Below are 27,143 nucleotides of genomic sequence, written 5' to 3'. Positions count from 1 at the left end.
GCATGATGCCAGCTGCTTTTCAGGAGACATTATTATTCCTTTGTTCAGGAAACAGTCGTTGAATCTCTCCAATCTTTGTTCTGATCTTAACACCCCTTCTTTTGAAGACTACAGTCTATCTGGCTGTGTTTAATTTTGAGAACGCTAGTTCTACAAACCCAGCGTGGAGCTGGCCTTAATCTCAGTGTAGTGTGAGCACACACATGAGGTGATAGTGGCCTCTTCTTTTTCTCTTTCCGAAAATGCTCATGGTATTTTGTATGTAATGGTCAACTACTTTCATAGCCTCTGGCTGTGCTACAGTCGTGACTGGTCCTTGCTCAAATGACTTTAATGCTTGTTGGCCCGCTCTGGGCCACAGAGGGAAAACACCCACACGAGAAAAGGCCGAGCTTCCCCTTTTGAGTTGCTTCCTTATGTGGGTGATACTGCTTTTCTTTTTATGTCTGTTGTAGTTTTACTGCTCTGTCTTTTAGAATGCGTTTCAGTCTCTCAATAGATGTTTTCTTGTTCGCCACTTAAAAGTGAGTTTTTCCAGTTTTAATTAACCAACCTGGATCCTCAAACATTAGCTCCAGTGCACTCAGCTCTAACACTTTACAGATGTTCCTAAATACTAGCAGAATAGATAAATACACCCATTTTAGACAACACTAACACCAAAGTAAAAGTAGTAATAGGCTATTTTTTTGCATTTATTTGGCTTCTTTTTATGACAGCTTGGCACCAGAGGTCAAAAAACTTTCAAAAGACATTTAAAAATAAGTCTTCCAAAAAACACTCAAAATAGGGATTGATGTTGTATTTTTATATTATTTTGCTGACATTGGCATAAAGAAATATTTAACCTAAGTCCACACTGGGAAATCAAAAACAGGACCAAGAATGGAATTTCCAAATTTTTCACTGGCTGTCCAGTGGCAATATTTATCTCTTTAGGAAAAAGGAGCTGAGGTGCCTTTTAAGGCAACCAGAACCAGGTGTACAGCAGTGTAACTCAACAGATCAACAGTGCTTCCACTGAAATATTTAGAATTCTGATATATGCCATCATTTTTCTATACAATGTTTGACAGCTTGTAATTTATTCCTAAATTTCAAGTGCACTTACATTTATTGCAAAATATCTAAACTGCATTAGAGGTAATCTATGGCAGGGGTCCAGACCAAAATTGACCATATCAAAGAATGGCTTTTATATAATCTCTCAGTGAACAACAAGAAAAAAAGATTATTTCCTCATGATTTTATTCTGAAAGAGGCTTTTTGTAGTTCTTTTTTCATACCAGAATTTTTTTTCTTTTGATATGTTTTTCAAATTCACACACCTAGTATGTTAGCAAATACTCATCCACTTCTGCTGTGTTGTGAGCAATAAGAGATCATATTAAGTAGTAATATATGCATTATATATGCATTGTGCAAGTACAGATTGTGGTGTCCATGTTATGTTTTGTTATCTATTGTAGATATGCATATAGATCATGTCTCTTATACTTGGATACTTTTTGGCTATTTTTCTTCAAAAAGTCTTTTAAAGGAAATGCAAAGCTAATGATCTGTTGTTGTGGGGAACTCTACTGCTACATTGGAAATCTGCTCTTACAAAATCAAACATATGGTAACATTGCACCATATGTTGACTTTTATATTTAGTAAATGCATAAATATGATATAACCGTTATAAATTTGATTTTATTTTATTTTGACTGATAGGGCTTCATTTTCAAATGGAACAAAATGCAGGCCTTCCAAAATGTGTCATATTGTTGTATTTGCTGAAAAATCAATGGGAGTTATTAGTACAATGTGAAAAATACTTCCTAATTTGTGTGTGTGTACACACACTGCCTAAGCTTATGCAGTGATAAATAGAGGGAGAAATGCAGCAGATCCAACAGCTGCTGAAATGTGTGCCTCTAATACGTATCTTTTTCTAACTGTAGAATCTTAATGCCTGTGTGGCAGAGATTTACATGAGATGTGTGGTATGTGAAAGATAATTTTGAATATCTGGTCTACTTTTTTCTGTATTTTTCTTATTGAACTGATGAACCCATTAGACTGTATCATAAAAATCATTTGCCTTACTATTTTCCTTCCTTATTATTTTCCTTCCCCCCACCCATGAGCTTTATTTGGTTTTTTTTCTCATGCCTCTGTAGAACTTATAGGGATACTTTGGCTGTGGTTACTAGTCCATTTTCAGTACTATTTTAAGACTTTAGGAGCCAAATATGACAATGTATATTCATTTTTAACTCCTTCTTTGCATGTGTTCTCCAAGAAAATGCAAAGAGTTACATGCCTTCCATTGAGGAATGAAGAATCAAGACCAGTCAAAGACAAACTGGGTAAAAACAATGGCTTACATATGTCAAGCAAAATAATTCTCAGTTCCTACCATAAAAACACACAATGATTCTTTACTCATTTACTTTACTTAAGCTGTGTAGTGGTTCACACAAGGATGAATACTCTAGCAGATACCACAATTCCTATTGTGCAAATTCCAAACATAAGTACTCCCTGTGGCTTTCTTCAGAAAATGTTAACCAGATTAGAAGAGGAAGAATTTTACCTACTCTCTAACAAGCCCTTATCCCATCTTTCAGAATACATTGCTTAAAAAAATGACATATTTTATCTTTTTCAGTAACTATCTTTGCAACCTTCTAAGAACTTTCTTCTACCTAAAGTGTTCTCGCTGCTTGACTTCTGGTTTTATCTGAATATTGGAACAAGTATGGAACATAAAAATATATTGCTGGAGAACACGAAGGATCTGATGCGGGGTGGAATGACCAAAAAAAGCACATACAACTTTCATGGCAGGCTTTCAACTTGGTTAAAGAGTAACAGATACACTGCAGAACAGTTAAATATGAATACAGTGCTTCCTTACAGTTAGGCTGAAAATTTTGTAATCACTTAGGTTAGGATAATTCACTGACTGTAAGGTCATTAATAGTTGTTTGTTACCTGTCCAATATGAAATAATGTAATTTCCAAGTGAACCTTCCTTATGAAGAGCATCTTTCAACATCTTACAAGTTTACACAACAATATTATTTTCTTACATATGTAATTCTGCATGTTCTGGGGCAACAGGGAAAATCAGATCTATGGCCCCACATGACTTACCAAAGATATACCTTTTCTGTTTGCATGGTTTTCCTTCTGCATTATGGACTCAATATGTTAGCTGGCAGAGGCAGGTAGAAATATGAATGATGCACTAGCTTCAAGTAAGCCAGTAAGATTGTGAATGTATATCTGTTTTACACGTGCAATTTGGGCAAGCAGTGGTTTGTGCTTGCAGAAGGTTGTCCTGAAAACATAAACTATTTCATTTTTTTTCCTAGTACAGATGGAAAATGGATGAGTTCAGTGAAATACTTAAAATTTTTTAAATGTACAGTTTCAAATCAGGAAGCTCTAGTCCTGTGTGTATCAAATCAGTCATTAGATGGACTTCACTGTAGTAATTCTCGTCTATAGGTACAGAATGATAGGAGGCAGGAACTAGTCAGTCAGTAATCACTGTTTAAATGGAAAGATCTGAGAGACTGAATTTTTGTACTTGGACTTGGGTAGCATAATTCTGATGTAACCCATACTTGTCAAATTCTGTTTTAATTCCACTTTGCTTCTACAAACAGCTATTTCTACATGCCTTCAATGAGCCACATCCACTAGCTTGAGCATCAGAGATGGATAGCCTGAGGTTGTCCTGCAAGTATTCATTTTATCATTGTACAAGCACAGCATGGTATGCCAGGTACAACCGGTGTAAGGAGGATTCCAGCATCTCCATCATACAGTAAGCTCCTGTCAGCAAAAGATCTTTTGCAGTGATACACTGCTTAAATTTGACAAAGAACATAGATTGTGTAAATCATGCTGTTTTCATTGATTAGAGTTTGAGACGGCATTAGCCCTCCTTAAGGCTCCAGAAATCACTTCCATAGAGGTGAGTAGTACAAGAAATGTTTAGTGAAGCTTTTCATGGATTAGCTCTTTGTTAGAGGATAAAGTATTTTTACACATACAGATATGAAAGCGATAGTTATACTTGGAGGTCTGGGGAGAGGTGGTGCCTCCCCTGAGCATTTGTTTACTATAACCCTGCGAAGGTTAATTTTCATTTACATTTTACAGATATATATTGACCAGAAACTTTGAAAGATGTCTTGTGTTATGGCAACTGTATTAATTAAAACAGTACTCTGACTGGGGTGAAACTTCTGTGTAGAAAAGAGAGGTCCAAGTTTAGAATTAGAAAGTGATTCCCACAATTACTTTAGGTTTATCATTGCAAGGGCTCTAAGGAAAGATGTTTACAAAAAATTTAGAGGGTTTTGGAACTGGTTTTGTTCACTTTTAATGTGTATCTTCTGATTAGTAGCTGGACTTCTGTGTTTTAACATTACTGTGAAAGCTTTCCTCCCTGAAAAAAATGATACTCCCTTTCTGCTTGAGGAAATATGTGATTTACTCTGGTTTTGAGCTTCAGGGCCAGTGCCTAATTTTCTTTTTATCGCATTCCTAGTTCCATAGTAAGCAATTTCATTTGGCTTCACTGAACTGAAATTCTTTGGATATCGTAATTATAAACTGTACATTATGACTTCCTACATTTATTTTTAAAGAGAGAGATTATAGCGTGTAGTTTTAGACTGCTTTTATTGTCTATGAGTTTATTAATGTTTGTATATGTAAACTCTTCAGCTGATAGACTATCAGTGGAAAAAGAGCCAAACATTATATATACTGAAATTCAAAAGCACAGCATAAAGTTGCCAAAATAAAATTGCTAGCACACCTTTATCATGTTTTTATTACCTCATACTTCACTCTAAGAAACATATTTTCAACCAAGTTTTATATGAAACAGATCAAGGCATCTCATAGCTCTGCAAAAACTCATAAATGGGGTTCAAATTATCCCATAGCAATTCAAAAGACTGTTTTGCTTCTAAGCATTGTGCAGAATTGTTTCTTCTTTCACTAACAGTCTGCAATAATTAAGAATAGATTGTGATTGTGAGCAGGGGTGCAATAATTTCATGTTGCAGTGCCATCGGCCTATCCATAGCTTGTCTGCAACTGTGAAAATCCTTCACTGGGAAGACCTTTCACTGCTTTTTCAAGTTTGAATCTGCAAGTAGTGCTGTATAAAATGCCTGCATCCGTACCTCACAATCTATTTCCTGCTGTTGGGAAAAGTGGCACGTGCACAAAATTGTTTCCCTCAGGCAAGGGAATCCTTTAATACAGCAGGCAAAGCAATCCCTGGGATTCTTCATAATTCCTACCACTGATCTCCAGAAGCAGAGAACTGGGATTCTGGTGCAGCTTCACAGTGTCTCGATGATGCCATTTCAGCTCCTCAGGGATGGAGAGCAGAGAGGATGCCTGGTCCTTGAGTGAGTTAGTGCACACTTTACACCATCCCATTCACTTTGTGGTGTGTACTGTTTAGGGTTTGGCTCACAAGTTTTACACATTTATACTTTTAAGTTTGATACATTTGTCCTAGACTCCTTTTATAGTTAAAAAAATACGCAAATCATATAGACAGTTCAGCTGGTCTGTCATGGAAACCTGCTTCCAGAGATGGATAATCTGCTCTAGCACCCATCTTCCTTCTGCTTGAATCTTTTGTTTCGCTCTCCAGGCAAGAGGCAGTCTTTCTTATCCAGGTCTGCATTGTCCTTTAATCCAGCTTGCACCCCAGTCTTTCTGCAGGTGCTGTACTTGCATTAGTTGTCATCTACCTGGTTTGGGGAGCAAACATGAACATGGTAGGGCATTCAGGAAGCCATAGGGGTGACTTTCTGGGTCTGAGAACTAGTTTACCCTGTAGGTGGCAGGGGAACATTATTCTTCAGGCTCTGCCTGTCTTTGGACAAGACATAAAAGTACATTTTCAGAGGTACTCAGGTGCAAGGTGGAAGGACTGTTCACTCAAATGAGACTAGAGTAAAATGACAGTGAATATTGTTAAAATTGTCCTTGTTGTTTAACTGAGGCACATGACCATGCAGTGAAGTCACTGCAGAGCTCTTCAGTTCATCCACATTACTTGTCCATCCAGCAAGGAAATTTATAAATTCCTGCACTGGAGGGTATTCTGAACAATGTCCCCTTTTTACTATAGACATGGATATGTTTCACCGATAATTTACATCTCCATTAGCAAAGCATGTAAGGATGCAACTCTTCCATATACCCCTCAAAACGACTACTGGTGTCAATGGGCACTGAACACAGATAAAGGGGAGAATTTAGTTAATATTTGCAAACCACTTTGGAGTACTTGGGCATGAAAAACATCATATTGGGTAAATATTATTTTCATTCTGAGTTAAATCCTGAAATCTGTACTTTAAATGTTGTAATTTCTGAGCTGAGGCAGATATGTGCATATGAAAAGATTTTATTTGGACTAAATTTGCTTGCTTACTTGTTGATCCTAAGTGAAATGAAGACTTTTTTTGTTTGGCTTGGCTGAGGATAAAAATGCAACAACTCCCCTTCCTACCTCTGGTCTTCTTGTTTTCTGTCTGAAAAGTGCAGGCCAGCACAGAAAGAAAATCAAATTTGAGTTTGTTGATAGTAAAGAAGGACCAAATGTCTTATATTTTGACATTTATTAACATAGATTTGCCTTTTAAGACATGTTGCTGTCGTTGTGTAAACCAGATGTTTAGCCTGACTGCTTTCATCTACCCTTTTCTAGGAACTGGGGTACCTCAGTAGTTGGACTGTATCATAGCAATGCCCAGTGGTGACATTACACACTGGAGATGACTTTATTTGTGTAAAACTTGCAGATTAAGTTGAAGGTGAGGCTTCTCCTGGAAAAGTGGGATGTATTCTTCCACAGACCACTGATTATGTGGAATATGTTTGCGTTTGACTATCAGAAAAAAACCCAAGTGATTCCTAGTAGAGAAGTGTTGCTGAAGCACCTTTGTCTAGACATCATAGCTTTTACCTCAGAATGGAAAGTTGGAGAGAATTATCAGGTCCACAAACAAACTGAAGAGTATAGTACCTTCCTCTTGCTTTTCAGGTCTTTCCATTCTTATCTTTACATATGTTCCTTTTTTACACTGTCTGCAGTGAGTATATCATTTACTGGTTAATAAGTTGTCTGACAAGATAGCCACTTTGTACCTAATTGTTCAGTTTATTTATGTATTATTGATGAGCCTAGACTTGAACTCTGCTTTCCTTAGAGACTGCTTGATAAATCTGTTGGCTAATCCTATCTAAGGAACTGAATTACCTGATGTAGCATAACACATGACATTGCTTTTGCTTTGTATTCTTAAAAAGGAGCTGGTTATACATTTTCAGTGAGCAGTGTTTAACAGTAAGAAATAAAATCAGATACATAATTCACATTGCTCTCTATGTTTACAAAAGATCTTCAGTGATGCACTGTAATGCATAAAATACTTCCTCAGCTTTTAAATCAATGTTCTGACTATTTTAGCTTGTAAGGGCCGATGTAGCTAGAAGAGTTTCAGAACTGCAAAATCTTGATTATGAGCAAAACATATTAGACATGTCAAAAAGCTTGTGTATTACTAATATGATCTGAAAATATTGAAAGTTAATCTCCTTATACTTTCCAAGGCAGTAGTTACTATTTCAAATGAATGAACAAAACACCAAGCTAATTTTCTATCAAAACATGAATCTAATGACAGCACATTTTTGTACTCTGGTATTATTTCTGAACTTTTGACTTGTAGGCACTGACATAAGGGAAATTTGGGAGTATTACAAGAACTGTAAAGCACAGGAAGAAGCATTGATACTGTATGACTAGCTTTTTATGAATTCATCTATTAAGACACAAAACAGATTGTTGCTGACACTAAAAGAGATTGTGTGCTGAATGCATGAGCCCATTTAATGTTTTTCCTAAAAATGAGAAAGAAAGCAAACTGCACCTCAGGTAGAGCTTACTTTCCTGAACTTGATCAATGAATGTTGTACTCAGCCTTGAAATCAATTGAATTATACCAGTATAGACACAGACGAGTACCCTGGTACCGGCCCCATCTGTGAAAAGGTGTTTAATTCTGAATTGCATTCAAATCAAGGACATTTTGCTCCATAAGCAAATATATGATTATTTCAACTGGTGCTTTGTTTGCCTTTTTATGTGGGAGGGAAGGAGCCAAATATGGTTTTGGAAATATTTATGCAGCTGTTGTGTTTGTGCTGGGGTTGTCTATCCGCAAATCTGAGCAGAGTTTGCCCATTTGATTTTTTCTGCTCCCTCTTTAGTGGTTTGGTTTGTGGGGTTTTTTTTATTTGTTTTTTGGAGCTTTTTTACCTAACAAACACAGAATTAAGTCCTTCTAGACTGGAAAGTTTGATTTGAAAATGCATTTGACCATGTGAAGAAAGCTTTTTCTGAGTATGCATAGTAGAGACATATTCTTAGGTATGACCATTGAAGCTGCAGATTTCAGTGGGTTGTTCCATAACTTTAAAACTGTTAATATACATTTCAGTGTTCCAAACATACAGAACATTTTAAAATAAAAATTATTCAAGCCATTTATTTCAAGTTTAATGTGCACTCATTTAATGGTCTTTTGGCATAGAAGATTATGATAATTTTCATAGCAGATTTTATCAAATCCTGAGGACAGTGTATTAATAATTCAGTAGCTTATACAGAGAGGTGAGAGAATATAATATAGAGCACTAAAATGATAAGGCATATTTTCCATGACATTACTGTTATAGAGTATTTTCATTGATCAATCAAAAGGCTAGAGTCTGACTAGGCTATGAAACTGCTGAAGTTAAACAAAAATTATTGTACAATTGGGTAAAAGAGAAGCAGATATTGTGATGCTGTTGGGAAAATGAAACATCAAAAGCTAATAAGAAGGCATTTTTATATCATAAAAGCATAGGAACAGCTCCATCAAGCTTTAATCACATTGTTATAACATACATTTATTTAAAAATTATGTTATCTCATTAACAGTGGTTATATCATAGATTGTTATAATTACAGTAGGATTAGCAAATACTAAGTTCTGTTTCTATTTCAATGCACTGAAGCAGAGGCTGCACTGTGTGAATCGTTGCATTATCTGTATTTCAAGAGGTTTGTTTTTACATTGGTGTCATAGTCCAGTTCAAAACTGCTGACACCCACTTTGCAAGGGCTGATAGTTTAATGCCAGCCAGAGGTGAGGAGAGTCCATGGTCACCTTGTCCATAACTCCTCTTCTAGCCATGGGGTGCAGAGTACCTGTGTCCCTCTGGGCAGATGCAGGTGGAGAGTCACTGCTGATAAATCACAGTCCTCCTGCAGCCTGACTGGCCAGCAAGAAGCCCAGCCCAAAAGTCCTTTCATGGTAAGTGGTGAAAATGAAGCACTTCCCTCCTGTCTCTGCATGGCCAGTATAACAGAGTTCAGCTGGTTTCACTGCATTCAGGGGCTTCTGAGATACATTAGGTTGGAAGTTTTGAAGTGACGCAGTCTTACCAATATTCATTTTACAAGATGATAATTGCCCATTTTTCTTAAGAAGAACTTCTTGGGCCCTGAATATGATTTCTGTTCAAAAATGAAATGGCTGATACCAGCAAATAACATCCTGTGAGAGAAAGCAGTCAACTAGATATGAGAGAGATGAATTCAAGTCTACATCAACAAATATTTTTAGGAAGTTGGCAGCCACAAGAAGTGATATAGGAAGACACATGTGGTGCACAACTGGTGTGGCAAGAAATGGCAGAATAGGACTGACCAAGGTTTCCCACAGTGCTATTGTGTGCTTGAACTGGCACATTCTTCTGGTGAAAGTGTCTTTTTAATTTCTCATGTAAACATTTAAAAGTTAGTTTCATCACAAGATTCTTCTTGGAAATACTTTATTTGAAGAAAATATAGAACTCTGACTTGGACCAAAATCCACGGAGCTTAGATATTCACCATTTTTCATAAATCATATTACGTACCCTAATTATCAGGCAACTTTCCATGCTAGCTGTATAAGTCAGGATAAGCTTTCAGAGGTTTCATTTATTAAGGGGTGCATTTTCTAAATAAAGTGTGCAGGGAGAAAGAGGTTGCATACCTGTGGTCTGGATGAACCCTAGAAATAGAGAAACTGTTCAGGTTGATCCATGGCTAGCTAGAGAACTCCATTCATTTTGGACAGCACATGAGATGGTGCAATGGACATCAGGAAAGGCAAGCACTCAAGTGGTTACAAATTAAGAAATGTTTGGAAAAAAGCATGTCGACAGAGGAGGTTAAAGGAATTCAAAATTGACTCTCTGAAGATGAGGACAGAGTATCTGTCTTTAATTATGTTCACGAGCAGTAGTAAAAGGTAGTAATGATCAGAAGTCATTAGCTTCAGCAGACTGGAGGGATGGAAGAAAGTCTTAAGATAAAACAGTCAAACAGCTGAAGAGTTTGAACCAAAAGGGGAAATGCATGGGAACACTGTTGCTGGAGTTGTATCCAAGGCAGGAGTTGACAATAAGCTTTTTTGGATGCTGCGTGAAACCCATTCTGCTGTTACTCAGGGGATGGATTTGCCCGCTCAGGGAGCTTCCTACCAGCTCTAATGTGATTGCTTCATGCTGATATGCATGGCCTCTTGGAAAGACAGCAGCCATGGTGCTGATAATGCCAAGTTTGAGTAACTTTTGCTATCTGATTTACTGTGAGGAATGTACAACAATAATATATTCAGAGTGTAGCAGTAATAATAGATTCAGAGTGTAGCAGCAGCCAGCGCTGAGGGTGGCACTCATTCTTCAAGCAGGAGGGAGGAGGAGAAGGGACATTTTTTGTCTTTAAAGGATTTTGATAAGACAGTGGCAGGTACAGCTGTATCTTTCTATTTTAGATCTTTACCTTTAAAACTTGGAAAAAAATTGAAATGTATTTGCATGGGCTTTTTTTCTCTTAAAAGAAAATATATCAAGTGTATAAAGAAAACACTGTTGCAGACTTTAAAAAAAAAACACTGTTATGAGTGCCACTTGAGAAAATAGAAACAAAAGATGAAAACAGTCATGGAATAAATTAGTCATAAAGTGAACTTGAAGGTCAAATTTTATCTTAAAAGGTGTAGAGATAACACTTAGAATTTTTGAGAACCAATAAGTGATTTCAAATCAAGGACACTTCTTCACCGAAGCTGGTAAAAAAAAAAAGTACAACAACTTTTCCTCTTCTGCTTTTAAGTAATATTTTAAACATTTCTAACCACATTTACTCTTGAATGACCTATTTTAGGATAAAATACTGCGGAGTTCTCTACACTGCTCTGTCAATGTATCTCAGCTTGATTTGTAGATGATCCTAGCAAAGGAGTGAGTCAATCTACAAGCCTTGTCACGCTTCTGAATCTGTTGCAACTTTAAGTGTAAAAAATCGTGTTGGTTCAGATTCTTCTTCTGAACATTCATGGGGCTCTGTCTTCTTATTTGATGCAGGCAGGGAAATAAATGTGTGTGACATTCTTAATGAAGATAATCCTCTTGAAATTAATGAAGCTGCTCATATCCCGGAGTAAATGTGGATGGGAGTAAGATTGTCCACATGGCTGCCAGAGTAGCTGTTTTGGTAAACTACTATTCTGTATCAGCCCCACAACACCCTTGTCATTTAACAGATGTCCATGTTTTTCTAAGTCCTTGCAATTAGTCATTTCTGTTATCACTCTCTACAGGTCTGAATTAGTTCTATCTAATGAGATCCCATCAGACTGTGCTAAATAATTTGGTTTATCAGAAATTTAAGCTGATTTTTTCCATTTGAATTTGGTACGTACTTAAATATTTTACGCCTGTTCCTGTAAATGTCTGAGCTCTTGGGTCCTATTTTATCACATATTTGAATGAGTCCTTGATTTTAAATACTCTCACACTGTCATCCCTTTCAACAGCATAATTTTAATGCATGTTGTGCACGTGATCAAATGACCTGCTTCATTGGGCTAGAGTGCTTAAGTTCTTAGATGATACTTTTTAAAATTGGATTTCTAAGTATGGAGTAGATAAAAAAAATATTTCTGCGTATGTCATTTCCCCCTTACTCTTTCAAACCTAAGGCATCACAGCATCCAGGCAAGGTTATTTAGTTATCTCGCATTTGTTACCTTTAGTTTGCTTCTCAAGACCCTCTGTCATAGGATTTTTGGAATAGTAGTGACATTTTGCTCGTGTTTTTTTGGTTAATGTTGTTCTGGTCCTTTTTATTTGTAAGGTTCTGCTGTGCAGTAGGAGATGTACCTACTCATAGGAACTATATGTATCCCATTCACTCTGTAAATAACACAGTAGATCAACCTCTGTCCATGTATCCCTGCACGCAGCTCCTGCTGTAGTTATGCAAGGGAGTGGTTTTGTCCTAGTTATGCAAAACTCATTCACTACAGTCCATGGAGCCTCTCTTCTGTGATACTGCAACACAGGGGATTCTGCATGTGGATATATAAAAAATGCTTTTTAGTCATCTGTGTGCTCTCTGTAGATCCATTTTATTAAGCTTTCCAGTGTTTTATTACATAATCCACCACTTGACATGATGAGGCAGATATGAACATTGAAAAAAATTACTCTGAAACTCAAAGAAGATACCTGTTTCCTTACCAGTCTACCAGCTCTTGATCCAGTTCCTGTCCAAATGGCAATGGCACAATTCCCTTCACCTTCCATGATGCAGGATGAGACCTTGTCATGAAACTGGCCAGTTCTGTTGGTGTTGGAAAATATTCCAAGCCTACCAGGTTAGACAAATTTCCTCAGTTATTGTGGGCAGAAAAAGAAGAGTCTAATCTTAGTTGTTTAAACCTTTTCACCTTATCACCCAATTTCCCCAGTGGGTGGCTACATCTATAATTTAGTGTGGATTGAGTAAAATAATAACAAAAGCACTTGCTACTTTGATCTTGGTATGTTTATTTAATGAGTGCTCAATATGCAAGAAATAGTTTATCATAGGAGTCCAGACTACAATACATTGGTTTGGGTTTATTTTATTTTATTTATTTTTATTAATTTTTATTATTTTGTTGTATTTTATTTTATTTACACAGTCAAGGTTAAAAGGAGCAGGAGCCCAGCTGAGAGAGTTCAGAGTTCATCTCTGCGTGTTCACTGTCTTCCATTTAAATGTACACAAAGGACTAATACAGTACCCGCTCTCCCCTGGGCTGTCTTTGATACACTCTGCTGTGCCTGGACTCTGCCACTCCTCCTATCAGTCTGATTCTACTTCTTTTAGCCCGCTGTGCTCAGCACTGTAACCTCATTCAGCTAGTGCTCTGCATGCAGGCTAACAACTTCAAGGCTCTGTCAGGCATTGACACATGCAGGCTCCAAGCGGGAAGCTAAACACTCCCCTTCACCTTCCCTGCAGTTCCACATTAACCTCTATTAAGTGTAGGAAAAACACAAATGCTGTAGTGCCATCATTCAGGTTTTAACTACCGGTGTATATTTAGATATTCAGCCCACTCTCCACCTATGAGAACATACTCAGCAAACCCTCTGGCTCCTCCCTTTCTCTCAAGGAGAGCGGTAAGGAGTGAGTTAGCTTGAAGAATGCAATGGGAGAAGGTCTGGTTTGGGTATTTATGGCACAAGCATGAAAATCTGAGAGAAAACTTTGACAGCACTGCCTGTAATTTTTTGAGGCAATAGTAGTTGTTATAAATGGAAAATCAGGGCAAAATGGTCTCATTTGAGGAGAATTATGCAGGGTATTTACAAAACATGTCCTCTTTGAAAGCCAGGTGGTAGAAAAGGCACAGTGCAGTGCTAGTCTGCAAGCCCTGTCACACTTTGATCTGAATGGATCAAAGTCTGTTGGGTGCTCTGGGCAGAGAGAGTTTTGCCGTTGTTCCTGGCTCTTTCTAAGTATAGGAAATGACTGACAGTGTTTCCTTGTGAAGCTGCACCCTCTCCCGCTCTGGGACCCGCTGCCAGTGCTCACCCACCTTGCAGCTCCCACTCTCTGAGGAGCCACTGAGACCGGGGCAGATTCTTTCCCAACTCCAATATGCCTAGCCCACATCTCACCCTACTTGGTTACAACATGCCCCATATTCCTCATTCAGACTCTTTGGACAACATGGAAGAAAATGAAAGGACAGAAGGCATAAAGGATTTTCCTAATACTTTACTACTGAAAACAAGTCACAGAAATAAAATTGGTAACAATAATAATCTTGAGACATGCCATCTCCTTGCTAATGCTTGGCTCATCAAACTTTCTGCAACCTGGAGGGCTCCTAGTGTTCCAGGTGGGACAGGAGTCCTCCATGTCCTGCCACTCTGCAGTAATCACCTTTCTTTGGCCGTACAGGGACATCCAGCTCTGCAAAGAGTTTGACTTCTTTCTGCCATGGTGCTCCATTCAGGCATTTTTACCTAATCTCAGCCTTCCAGTACTCCTCTTCTGATAAACAAACCTGGAAAGAGGGAGGGAAGATGGCAGAACAATCAAAGTTGATAGTACTAGATTGTTTTTTGACAATAGTCCTTCAGTGAGGTGTTGAGCCCCTTTCCTGGGAAGGATACCTGTCTGGAATGCATTACTGTACCACATTTAAATGTCTTCAGTACAGCATATGAAATGGAGTTCAGGAGACAAAATGGAGTTTCAATTTAATACAAACATACCACTTTGCCAAACTGTGTCGAGAAAGGAATTTTCCATCATGTATAATGTTTACAAAGCATCTCTGTTTTTATCTTTAATGGCTACTGTAACAAGATCAACTGTTTCTTTAGCATAGCCATTTGATGATTTATGTTGTATACCATCATTATTTTAGTCTCATTTCAGCAGCTCTGAGTAAAATAAAATACCACTCTTTGTCATCAAGGAACCTGAGACAATATCCACTCTTGGCATTTGGTTTAAAATAAACAAAACTACCTATTTTGAAAGATTTTTTAGGATTAGTGGCTTTTAGATAATGTAAGCTACAAATGATATCTATAAGCTGTAAGTAGTAAAATCACTAAATCATTAGAAATAAATAATCTTTTTACACAATGCTATTGCAATATCTTCTTAAACCTAATGAATTGTGTTGGGGCACCATCAGAGTGTGCCAAACTATGATTAAAAGGTATAAATAAAGTTTAAATTTAGGCTTAAATCTATCTTCTAGTTCCAATCAAAGATGGGAGAAATTTGTGTTTAGATTATATGATTAATAACACAGGCTTTGAAGGTCTGTAACATCCTTTGAAGAAATCGGGATGTCAAGTCCAAAGGCTTTATCCAGAAGCTGAACTTATTAAATACAGCAGCTTTCACCAATTTCATCATTTTCCCCCTCACTTCTTCTCCTTTAATCTTTACATTTTAGGATATCATTGTTGAGAAATATTTGTACATGAAACAGTGGCTGAAGTTACTTTCCCTCCACACCTCTGTCCCACGCTTGTTTTGGCATCAAAAACCATATGGGCTAGTATTCCTTATACTTCCCTGCCTACACTGCAGTTGCACAAGATGCAGTAGGCTCTTCAGTGTGAAACAGAAGAAACTCAAAGATCCATGTGCTTGATTTTTTTTTCTTTTACATGGCTAATATAACTATACTTGAAGAACTTAGATTGCACACACACACTCATATATATATATATATATGCATACAAAGAGGAAGCAACTATGCAATTTCCTGAAGTCAAAAACTGTGGATAAAAAAGGAGCAAAATAACCCCTCACTTCTCTAAATAACAGCGAAGAAGTGTGACGTAGCAAGAAGATGGAGATAGAGGGGTGAAATTTCATTCTCCCAATAATCCAGATAGCACAGGTGGTCCTGGCAATAAAGACAAAGTGACTTGGCATAGAAGAAGGTAGCCTATGGAGGGGGGAGGATGCAAAGTTAGGCTGGAAGCCTCTGGTGAACCTGTGCATTCATGTGGTAGCTGTCATCTAAACTAGCTACATGAAGCTAATGCAGGTATGTATCTGCATTTATAGTCACTGTATATACACATACAGTTAGCAGTATATAAATATAGTTTGTTTCCAGTTATTTTCTTTGACTCTTAAGCCCTTCTAGTTTTTTTCTGCAGTCTTGCACCGTTCTTTTTCGGGAAAATTCCAAATTTTCCTGTGTCTCAGTTGGAGTCACCATGAGAATTTTTTTTTCTGTTTGTTTTTTGTTCAACCTGTTTATAATGTCTTTGTGTCATAGTCCATGTACGATGTTTTTCATTTAAAACCCATCAAAAATGAAAAAACCATACCATTCCTGCAAGCTTTTTTACTTCATAGTCATTATTATAAATGCTGGTAGAGTTTGCTGCAACCCAAATAGGAAGATGAAAACAGGCTTCCTGGCCATGACTACATTGTATGACCCTGGTGTGATGCCACATTAATGGGAGACAGAAGCCAGCTTTGGATACTGTAAAACAGCTTTACCACTCCAGACATTTGCTGAACTCTGTCATAGCTCTTGCATCAGTTACAGTCAGACAGTGTTTATGTAATTACACCCCTAACTTCTATGAGTAAATTGCATTTAATAACAGCTGTTGGGTACTTTGTGCATGTTGGGTTGTTGAACATTACAACTTGTCTTACAAAGGGTCATTCTAAGGGAGACTCTAACTGGCCATGCCATAGTGTTGCCTGTGTGTTTTATTTATAATAATAATTTAAATAAAGAATATTGTGCAATTCTGATTTTATATTAGAACTAGCTCCCAGCTATATTTCTTTTCATATCACAATGCAGTAATATTCTTAGTTTGCTCTCACCCAAACTTCTCATGCAGTTACACTTTAATATGAAAAGAAATGTTGTCAAGACTAGTTATTATCACACATCAGAACATTGTATTAGCATTCACTTTTAATGGATTAAAATGAAAGATTTTGAAATCTGCTCGTAATGATACTGAAGGTTCTTGGAGACACATTGGGAAAGCTTAAATGAAATGTCATATGATATATATACATCATACATAGGTTCATAAAAGACAGTTAATTTAACTGCCTGCCTTTGTGTTTCATCTGTTCTGTTTGGATGAATCATCCACAGGTTAAGTGATGCTTGTGCAGTTTCTTTGCTTGAAATCGAGCACAGTGAATGCCAAGAAAGTTTAGGGAATACGAGGTTCTTGCAGAACTGAGGATAATAAGTAAAATAAGACAATTTTGGAGGCCTAGAGTATAACCTGGAAGGAAACTCTGGTTGTTGAAGACGTCTTTGAGTCATATCTGCTGAACTTTTGACTCACTGTCTGATATGGGTTGCTTGAAGTGCTGTTGCATACATCACTTCACTTATAAAGCTGAATTCCAGGTGGATGTAGTATGAGTTAAGCCGTCCTGGTGGACTTGTTGAGAGATGCCATGCTGCAGAGCCTGTTACAAAGCATGTTACAAAGCAGTCTGTTAAAGGTGGAATGATTCCATACTCATTTCTGGGGCTTAGGGGCATGTTTTGGAAGCTTCTGAACACATGGAAAAAAACATGGATAGAACTTTCCAGTTGATCAAATTGTTGGCATTTTTTTCTCAGTTTATTGTTTTGATGTGAGTTTGCTGTATTTGGCGAGGTGGAGAAGGTGGGCACACAGTATGCTGCATTAGTGTTTCTGAACTTCTTGTTATTGAAGGCTTGTGTACCCTTTTTGTGGCTGGGTTGGGATGTACAGGTCATCTCTATTCCACGCTGCTTTGATAGTTGGGAAGGGGAATGATGAATAAACAAATCAGCATTGAAGTAAATATTTTGTTGTGCTTCGGTATACAAAGATCATAATGTCGCTCTTTTGTAAACATTTTAGTAAACATTGAAAACTTGAAGGAGGTATCTCCTGGCAATATCTTCTGTTCAAAGTGCATGTGTATATGCTTCATTCTTTGAGTTTATGGGTGTTTTTCAGGGTCATATCCGAAGTCTTAGGAACTGCCAAAAAGCCATGCACCACGCTGCACTAGACTGAGGGCAGATAATAATTTAGATGGTGGTAAATATAGTACAAATACTAACATGGCAACAGTGTTAGTGTCAGCTAATATATTACAGTCCATAACCTGCAAATATAAGCACTACAAAAAATACACATTGCGTCAAATCTAGCTGACCTATATAACCTATTACACAACATCTTACACATATTTCTGACAAGCAGATGCTAAATATTGCATTGAATTGAATATTGAAGAAATTAAGTAATAAATAATACAGCTGATGGGTATTTTTAGATGTTAACAGGTCACTCAGATTTTACAGACCTTATGCATCAATATATTTTTCTGAAAATTTACCCTAACAAATTAATCCCAACTGTTGCAGAAGGTAATTTCTCATTTAAGGCCTAGTCAAAAGGCCAGAAATTTTAACTTTAGGTATACTTTTTGTGTTTTGGTTTCTTTGATCCATGCTCATATTCAGCCCACAGACCATGGTAGAACAAAAGCATTTCAAGAGCTACATAGAGGGCCACAAGCAACAAACAGGAGAGGCTGTGATCCAAGATCCTATCATGCCAGAGGGACCACTAATAGCAAGGCACTGATTAGGTAGGCAGATAATCAAAGAACAACACACAGAATGATGAAAATTTCTGTATTCATACAAAAATACCTTAGAGAAATTATACAAAGAATGCAGATTTGGTGATTGTGAGTTTGGGAGCAAGGACAGATGACCAAACATCCAAAAGAGGAAGTTATATGAAAGACTAGTGTACTTCATAAAGATTGTTAAGTCACAGGGTCAAGCATTATGGAAGGCAAAATAAATTCAAATGATCCTTGACTGTATCTAGCTAGTACGCAAAAAAAGAAAAATTTCTTCATGTTCATTGCAACTAAACATACACAACACAGAATTTGAATTATAGCAAAGTTTGCAACAGAGCACAACAAATGTATTGAAGATAATGAGGGAAATTCAAAAGAGGAGACTTAAGGCATCATGGTTTCTAGGGCAGACAGGACTACCAGAACCAGCCGGTTTAACTATCCTGTCCCTGGTATTTCTTATAAATATGATAAACGGATTGCATACGTTCCAAAAAAGATATCAAACTTCATTCTAAAATGTCTGACAAATGATGAGTTTGCTGTTGACATGGTGCTTAATTACCTCCTAAAGTAGGAACTTGTGTCTTATTTCAGGGCTGAATTTCTGTAACTCCCATTTCTCAGTACTAGATCTCATTATACCACTGTCGGGAAGGCTGACATCTTGCTATCAGACATCTTTTCAGGGTGTAAGTACCAATCACAGTGATCAAGGCATCTTCAGCCTTTCGTCTGACAACCTGAATGAGTTGAACTCCTGTAGGCCTTGCACTGGAGCACTTGCTTTCCAACCAAATGCTGTGAAGTCTCTCTTCAGAATTTCACCTGTCCATCTGAGTAGAAGAAACAATGCATTGTTTCCAGTGTGCAAACAATCCAGACACTAAAAAATTTTCTCCAAAACTCTACTTTTAATGCTTTTAAATAAGAACATTGTTGAATGAGAAAGCTAAAAGAAAGGGTACATGTCAACAAGAAACAATAAAGGAACAAGCATTAAACACTGTTTTATGATCTAATCCAACTATCTCTATTCCATCAAGATCTGGAAATACTCTATTCCTTATGGCAGATCTGAGTCCATGGGATAATCCTTTCCCTCCCATGAAACTAGGACTTCTGACAGATAGGCTGTGACTATCTATTAAATAGCTCTGGCCAGGAAAGGCAGACCATCAACTGCTGTGCCAGGAGCTGGCACTTGTTCATTTTACTGCTGCTATTACGAGCCTTATAGCCTCTGGCAGAGAAAGAGGATGAACAGCTGGAAGCTGAAATCTTTTCAGCCAACTCAGCAAAAATTGGTAGAGCTATCTGCCAAAGCCACAGTTTAACTTTGCCACCTTGGGCTAGTTGAACATACTTCACCTGGCAGGTAGAATATCCCCACAAGCTCAGCAGTGATCGAGAAATGTCCATGGGACACCTTCTGTGGGAGCAGAGCAAGCTCAGTAGTAGAGACTTCTTAAAAAAGCTGCCATGTCATCAAAAACAATGGCTCATGTCCAAAATATGTCACTCTAAGCATTCACACAAGGGGTCAGGTGAAAGTTATTTCAAACAAACCTCATCACAGCTGGAAATTTGTGGTTGATGACTGGGATGGGGATTCCTGCTGTTGTTCATTTCTACTTGAAAGGTCTGAGCAGAACTGGGACTATAGTTGCCCTGTTGGCAGTGCCACTTGGGAGGGCATAACGAGAGTTCTGCAGGGACATTTTCCAGATTATGTAAGAAATCAGTAGTTTTGTATTTCTTTGTGTTGGTATAGGATGAGGCTTTCTCGATCTAGACGTTCAGATTTTAATCAACTTCTTTCTATCATATTTCCGTTATTTCTTAACTACAGCTGAGGAGAGAAAAAGAACTGAGGAAAAAAAAAAAGGAAAGAAGGTTTTGTACATATTTCCAGGAATGGTGTTTATCTTTTACAGAAGGTCATTTTTGCAGTTCTGATTATGAATGTTTACTTTATTCACACATCAAGCAAACTATCCTCTTACACCATACGGACAGGAGGTATACTGTTTCATACATTCATATGCCTGAAAGCTGTCTGGAAATGTATTTCCTACTTTCTGATACGGGAACGTTTCAATAGGAGGGGGTTTAATTTGTTTTGAAATTTCAGCTCTTGTTTTGCTCTGAAGCTAAAGTTGGAATCCATTAAGATGCATTTTAGTGCAGATTCTATTCTCATCTTCCTTTTCTCAGTAACTCTGCAATTCACTTTGTACTTCATTGCAACCAACAGCAATATGTATACATGGAGCACAAAATGAGCCATTTTGTTTTAAAACAGATTGCAGATGAAAGGAAACCATTCATTTCTTGCTTGCTAGCTGTAATTACTAGAGCGCTAATTACTCCAAATCACTGACATCCAGGGTCAATAAGGATGACAACAGGAACATCAAAGACAAGATGCACACACACAATTACAAGTCTCTAAAACCAGGCTGTAATATTACTTTATGGCAACTGTTTTTTTCAGTCAATGCTGAAAAATCAAGTTTGCTGAATGTTTACTATTATTTCCTTTGCAGTTTGACGGTGAAAACATGTATATGAGTATGACAGAGCCGAGCCAGGACTATGTGCCAGCCAGCCAGGTGGGTTAATTAATCTTCTCTGCCTTGTTTCAGATTGTAATTAAACAAATTCAAAGAGTTGCATTGCAAATGAGTGGCACTATCAGTAACTGCTGCAATCAGGAATAATCATAATTTATAAACAAAGCATTTAAGCCTTGTTTCCAGTTAATGAGATAGAGCTGATAAAACACCAGAGTTGGTGTTTATTGAAAGATACTACCTTGTTTCCTCTCCAGAATGCAAGCAGCTGTTTTGCCAGCATGATCTTTCCTAAACAGTTGTTTTACCTTCAGGAAATAAAGTCTTTACAGGTGCAGGTTATTTGTTTATCTGACTGCAGACAAGTTAATCATTATAAGCCACACATGTCACAAATAGCCTTAATTATCACTTGTAGGGCAATTGCACAATTGCATTTTTAACAGTAATCCTATGGCTGAGGAATGTTGCTAATATTACAGAATTAGCAGTGAGGTTAAGGCAATGACTTAATTTTCTGTAGCTTGCAGCCCAGGAGTTTAATGTGATGTGGATTTTTTACAAGTATTTTTGAGTCCTTTTCCTTTGGGAAACGAAGCACACTAAATTTTGATATTAGGTGCATATTAAAAAATCTTCCACCTGTCCCCTTGAATCCTAAGATACTATGGGTTTCTAAGAATGAAAGATTTTAATTACTTATTGAAAAGCAAAAATAGTTTTGAAAGTTTTGGGTTGTCTACCTGTTGCTGTGTCTATATGTAGGGGAAAAATTTTTATTTACTTCATGTGTTTCAGTCAGTGGAATTTTATGCTAGTAAGTGGCAGAGATAGTGCTGCAGGTCAGTTAGACTGTGTGAGCAATTGCCATGAATAATCAGACTTGTGGTCTAGATCATACAATATTTCAGGCCCAGCAGTGGCTAGTCTTTCTAACAGAACCAGAAGGATTATGTGAAGAGCTCTCATTAGGTGGGAAATAAGTTTGCATGCATAGTAAATGTGTTTAGATAAGCTGGATGTAATTTAGAAATCAATGCTTTGGAAAGTGACAGTACATTCAAAACTAAGTGTCTCCATGAAGTAGGGTTCTTCACGTACACTGGTTCATTTGGGGGCAGGGGAGCAGGAGATTGTGTGAGATGAGTACATGGTTCAGTCAAAAAGACCATCTTAAAAATATTTCACCATGTTGCTTCCCAGGCTTCTGTTGAAGTTACTTTAAATACCTTTAGAGACCAATAGTACTTTGCATTTAGGAATTGTGCATGATTGAACTTATTCAGCTAAGAACCCTCCAAGATCCAGAGGTAATTTAGACTAGAACTGTTTGATTAAAAAATGAAAAATTGTATTATTAATTTTTCTCTAACCATTAATCCAAAAACTGTACTGACAAGTTTTAGTATTATTATTAGATTAAAGCAGCCTAGTATCATCTCATTTATGCCTTAAGGGTTTGGAAGTGCAAGGGCTAATTGAATTTGTTTGAAACAGTAGAAATACAAACTCTGTGAATGATTGCTGTTATAAGGCAGCTGCTACCTTTCAGAGAATCATTATGTCTGTTTTAAATAGTTTTGAATAAAGGATTGCAAATCCACATTATACATCAGAATTATTTTTCTTCTGTTGATATTTTTGTACTGTGTATGCATGTAGTTTAAATAATTTAAATGGCATATTGAAAAATTAAGAGTATAAGTTTTAATCTTTTATGTGGTTTCTACACGTGCTAACAAGGCCCAGATCTTCCAAGATATTTATGCATCTAACACTCACTGATTTCGGTGGAAATAAGGTGCTTAAAGTACCCTTAAAGATCCAGGCCTAGATATTTTAAATGCAAATGACTTTGTCTTCAAGAAAAAAACCCAAAACTATCAAATGTGACATTTCCAAATTCAAAGACGTCAGAAAACCCTGAATACTTAGTAAAGTCTGGAACCAAGACTTATAGACTTAAAATCTCACTGTGGCAAAGTTGAGCTCTTGAGTGTCTGGCTCCCAGGTAGAGTTCAAAACCTAGAGGCAGGTGTTGAAACTGTCTGTCCTTTGCTGGGGGATCCATCTGACAAGAGACAGCTCAATTGCCAGGCACAGTGTTTTATGTTTTTACCAAGTGACTGACACTCTTCAAACAGCCTCCTGTGCCCAATTGAGAGAAGCCGTCAGCCTTGGGCTGTCGCAACCTCCTTTCCCTTGCTGGGATTTTCTCCTGGTGCTTACACTGTTGCAGTTGTTTTAAGTGAATATATCGAATCATACAATGGTTTGGATTGGAATGAACCTTAAAGATAATCTAGTTCCAACACCCCTGCCATGGGCAGGGAACCTTCCATTAGAGCAGGTTGCTCGGAGCCCCATTCAGCCTGGCCTTGAACACTTTCAGGAGCAGGGAGTCCACAGCCTCTCTGGACAATGGGTGTCAGTGCCTCACCACCCTTATGGCAAAGAACTTCTTCCAAATGTCTAATCTAAGCCTACCCTCCTTCAGCTAAAGGCCATTTCTCTTTGTCCTATCACTACATGCCCTTGTAAAAAGTCCTTCTCCGGTTTTCCTATTGACTCCCTTTAGGTACCAGGAGGCTACTCTAAGGTTTCCCTAGAGCCTTTTTGAAGCTGAACCACCCCAACATTCTCAACCTGTCTTAATACAAGAGGTGTTCCAGCTCTGTGTGGCTGGAACATATGTGAAAGCCCATATTAATAATAGTATTTAAAAAAAAAAAAGACAAAAAAAGACAAAAAAAGACAAACCACACTAGGAGCAGGAAGTTGGGATGTATTGGAAACCTGCCTCTCTCTTGTTTCATCAAGAACCTGTGACTGTGAGAAAAGCCTAACCAAACCTGTTTCTGGCACAGACATCTGCTAGTCATTCCTCAAAGGAACGAAACAACTCTCCATTGACAGTATCGGTGAGGTCTTCATCACTTATAATGGGGTGCTCTTCCTATCTTGGGCATAAACATTTGTTGGTCAGCCAAAATTGGTAAATTGACTACCATTTCAACATCTAATCTGTTTGTTAAAACTGGAAAAAAATTATATTCCTTGCTCTGAAAACAAAGCATGAAAGATTGAGTTGCTTACAGGGGAGGGAAAGGAAGAGGAAAGAATGCGACTGTATTTTCTGACCCCAGTTGTCAGGACTGTTTGTTAATTTTCCTTTCACTGTTACTGGATGTAAAACACATAATGCTGTAAAAAAAAAAAAGAGAAAATGTTCTCTCTCAGGTGACAGCCTAGTTGCCTCATTCATAGTTTTTTCCTCTATTTTGCACCTGTTCCCATGAGCCTTGCTATTGCATGACCTCAGCAAGAGAAGTGCAGGATCCTTCCCATCCTCAATAACTTGTCTGTTCCCTTGCAAGATCAGAGATGAGGGTTTGAATCCTGTCAGAATGAGGAGTGAATTAATTTCTCTGCTTTCCTTGATAGACACACATCTGTTAACTAAAATATGAATCCCACATGTTAGGAGATGCACAGTCCTATCAGAAACTTTTATTCAACCTCTGATCATGCTAACTGAATCAGACATGAGCATCATTTTCTAATTTCAGAGTCTGACACAGCTTACTTGGGAGGTAGATTGGCAGACTGAGTCATGGTATGCAACACCAAAGACCAAGAGGTTTCCACTAGGCTATCTTCAGGATTATGGGACTATACAGACAGGGTTTCTGGGGTCCTGATATACACTGACATGCACTTCAGTTCTTTCTGTTTACTGGAAAGTGTTCACATCCAGAAAAACATCACCATATATTATTTTATGGGTTTTAATCAATTTATCCCCTTTGGGCTAACATAAATAAAAGCTCAGCCATTGGACAGGAAAAATATAGTTTTGTTCCTTTTGCTATATAACATCAAACATCTGCATAGTTTGATAACCCAAGACAAGTTGCCTCACAGCATCCCTCAACAATAATTATCATTTCTGTTCAATTTTCAAATCAGTACATGCTTTGGGACTTACAGACCAAGTTGCTAAGTAGCAACATATGGCTCACTACTGTTCCTGTGATGTTGCTGCAAGCAAATAGCATAATTCTATACTTGAAATGATTTTTACAGAAAGCCAGTGCTGGAACTGAGCCAGAAGTATAAGTATACAGTAAAAATTAATGATATTCTTTTAAACTGTCCCAAAAGGCTGTTTGGCAATGTTGTCTCTGTGTACATTTTATATATATGTGTAAGTACTGTGTTTTTGGTTGTGATATATGTAGTACCGGACTCTGCACTGCAGGCATCTCCTAAATGAGTTATGCCAGCCATATTAACAAACATACACAGTAAAACTACATGGCATTTTCACTACTAATTGCACTTGGATCTGAAAATATTTATCATTCTAAAATAAAACTATTCCTACTGCTCTGCATTTCAGATTCCCACCAATATATTGTTTTCGCCCCACACCTATAATTGGAATCTCAGAGATGAATTGTTCTTCATGTAATTCCTCCTCTTGTAATTTGTGGGCCATGCACAGCACAGTATAAAATTATATTGTTTATTTTACATTTTTTCCTAGTCACAATGAGGAATGTAATTTCAGGACTCTGTTGCACAAAACTTTGGCACTTTTGTAGCCTTCCTGAGGCCTGATATACCTTAAGGCTAATGAATCCAGCTGCCAAATTCCCTGCACAGTCCAAAGGAAAGGGAAAAAAAGAAACCTGGAGCTGATGGTTTATGGCAGTACCTCCATTGTCCCCACTGGAAAAAAAGGGATATCCGAGGGAGAAGAAGGAATACTGTTTGCTCAGAGGTGGTATTTTCCTGTTTCCCAGAGCTATACCAGGAAGATCCATATAAGATATGTATGCATGCTCTTTGGTACAGTGAGCATCATGGGTATCAAAACTGTTTTGTCCGGTACAGCTCAAGAGTGAAATAGGATCGAAGGACATTCAAATTGGAGATTTTTCATGTTAATAGGAAAGTAAAGGCTTTCCCTGCCTTTTTTTCCGTATTGACATGGTCCTAGATATATCCCTGACTTCTTTTTTACATGTTTATACTGTAATTTCTTAGATTATTTATGGCATAACTATTACTCATGGGAAGTAGGGATGGATAAATGCCATGTAATAGCTGCCCTCTCTTGCTCTGTATTGGTCCTTCCCTGCAGGTAGGCTAGAATTTCAGGGTACTGTATCCTGTTCCTGCCAGAGGATACAGCTCTTCATTCTTATCCCCCCCTTTAGAGCCCTTGTCAGCAGATCAGGGCAGGAGTTGGCTGCCTAGGAAAGGATTGAGAAAAAGCAACATTCTTAGATGGAGAATCACTGCGTTTCGATGTAGTCCCATGGGTACACGCTACTGTGAAGTCCAACGCAATCCTACCCGAAAGTCAGAAAGCATTTGCTCATTAGTTGAGAGGCTGCTCCACATTGAGAAGGCAATGCTACCTGGTCAGTCTGCTGACTGGCTGCAGTTCAGAACTGTTTTAGACCATATTCCACCTCCCTCTTCCTGATCCACCGTCTTTTAATTTCAAAAATAATCAATGGAAGGGAGTCCGCTTCTTGCTCCTCCATTTCTCTGAGGCTGTCTATAGTAAAATGCCCTCATGGAAAGAAAAACACCAGGCAGGCCTTTCAGATCATGAATGATGGGTTAAAGCTGGAGGTAATTTCACCCAACCTTTCCCTTTTGTCTAAACCATAGTCTTAATGTGTCTTAATATCAGGCACAGAGTCTGGAAAGAACTGAGTCCCTGATAAAAATACATCAACAGTTGCATTAGCAAGGCTATGTATATATTTATAGATATACATCTTTAGAACTGTAGAATGTTTTGAATTGGAAGGGATCTTTGTAGATCATCTAGTCCAGTTCCTTGTCATAAGCAGTTACATCTTTCACTGAATCAGGTTGCTCAAAGACTCATCCAGCCTGACTTTGAAAACTTCTAGTGATGGGGCACACACAAATTCTCTGCACGATCTCTTACTGTATCTCACCACCCT

The 27,143-nt window shown here is 37.8% G+C and overlaps 1 protein-coding gene across 3 annotated transcripts in view; it reads left to right on the top strand.

Moving 5' to 3' along the window:
* TOX (thymocyte selection associated high mobility group box) overlaps positions 1-27,143 on the top strand; it is a 224,155-nt gene that overhangs the window by 93,666 nt on the left and 103,346 nt on the right. For all 3 annotated transcript variants that reach the window (XM_051771866.1, XM_051771867.1, XM_051771865.1), the window contains exon 2: positions 21,127-21,192. In XM_051771866.1, coding sequence (XP_051627826.1) covers positions 21,127-21,192 — 66 coding nt within the window. The remainder of the gene's footprint in view (positions 1-21,126; positions 21,193-27,143) is intronic.

This window comes from Manacus candei, unplaced genomic scaffold (assembly GCF_025592945.1).
Source record: "Manacus candei isolate 608988 ecotype Guabito, Panama unplaced genomic scaffold, ASM2559294v1 h1tg000008l, whole genome shotgun sequence".
Lineage (NCBI taxonomy): Eukaryota > Metazoa > Chordata > Aves > Passeriformes > Pipridae > Manacus > Manacus candei.
The sequence above is the reverse complement of the archived record's forward strand: the minus strand, read 5'-3'. Positions and strand labels throughout refer to the sequence as shown.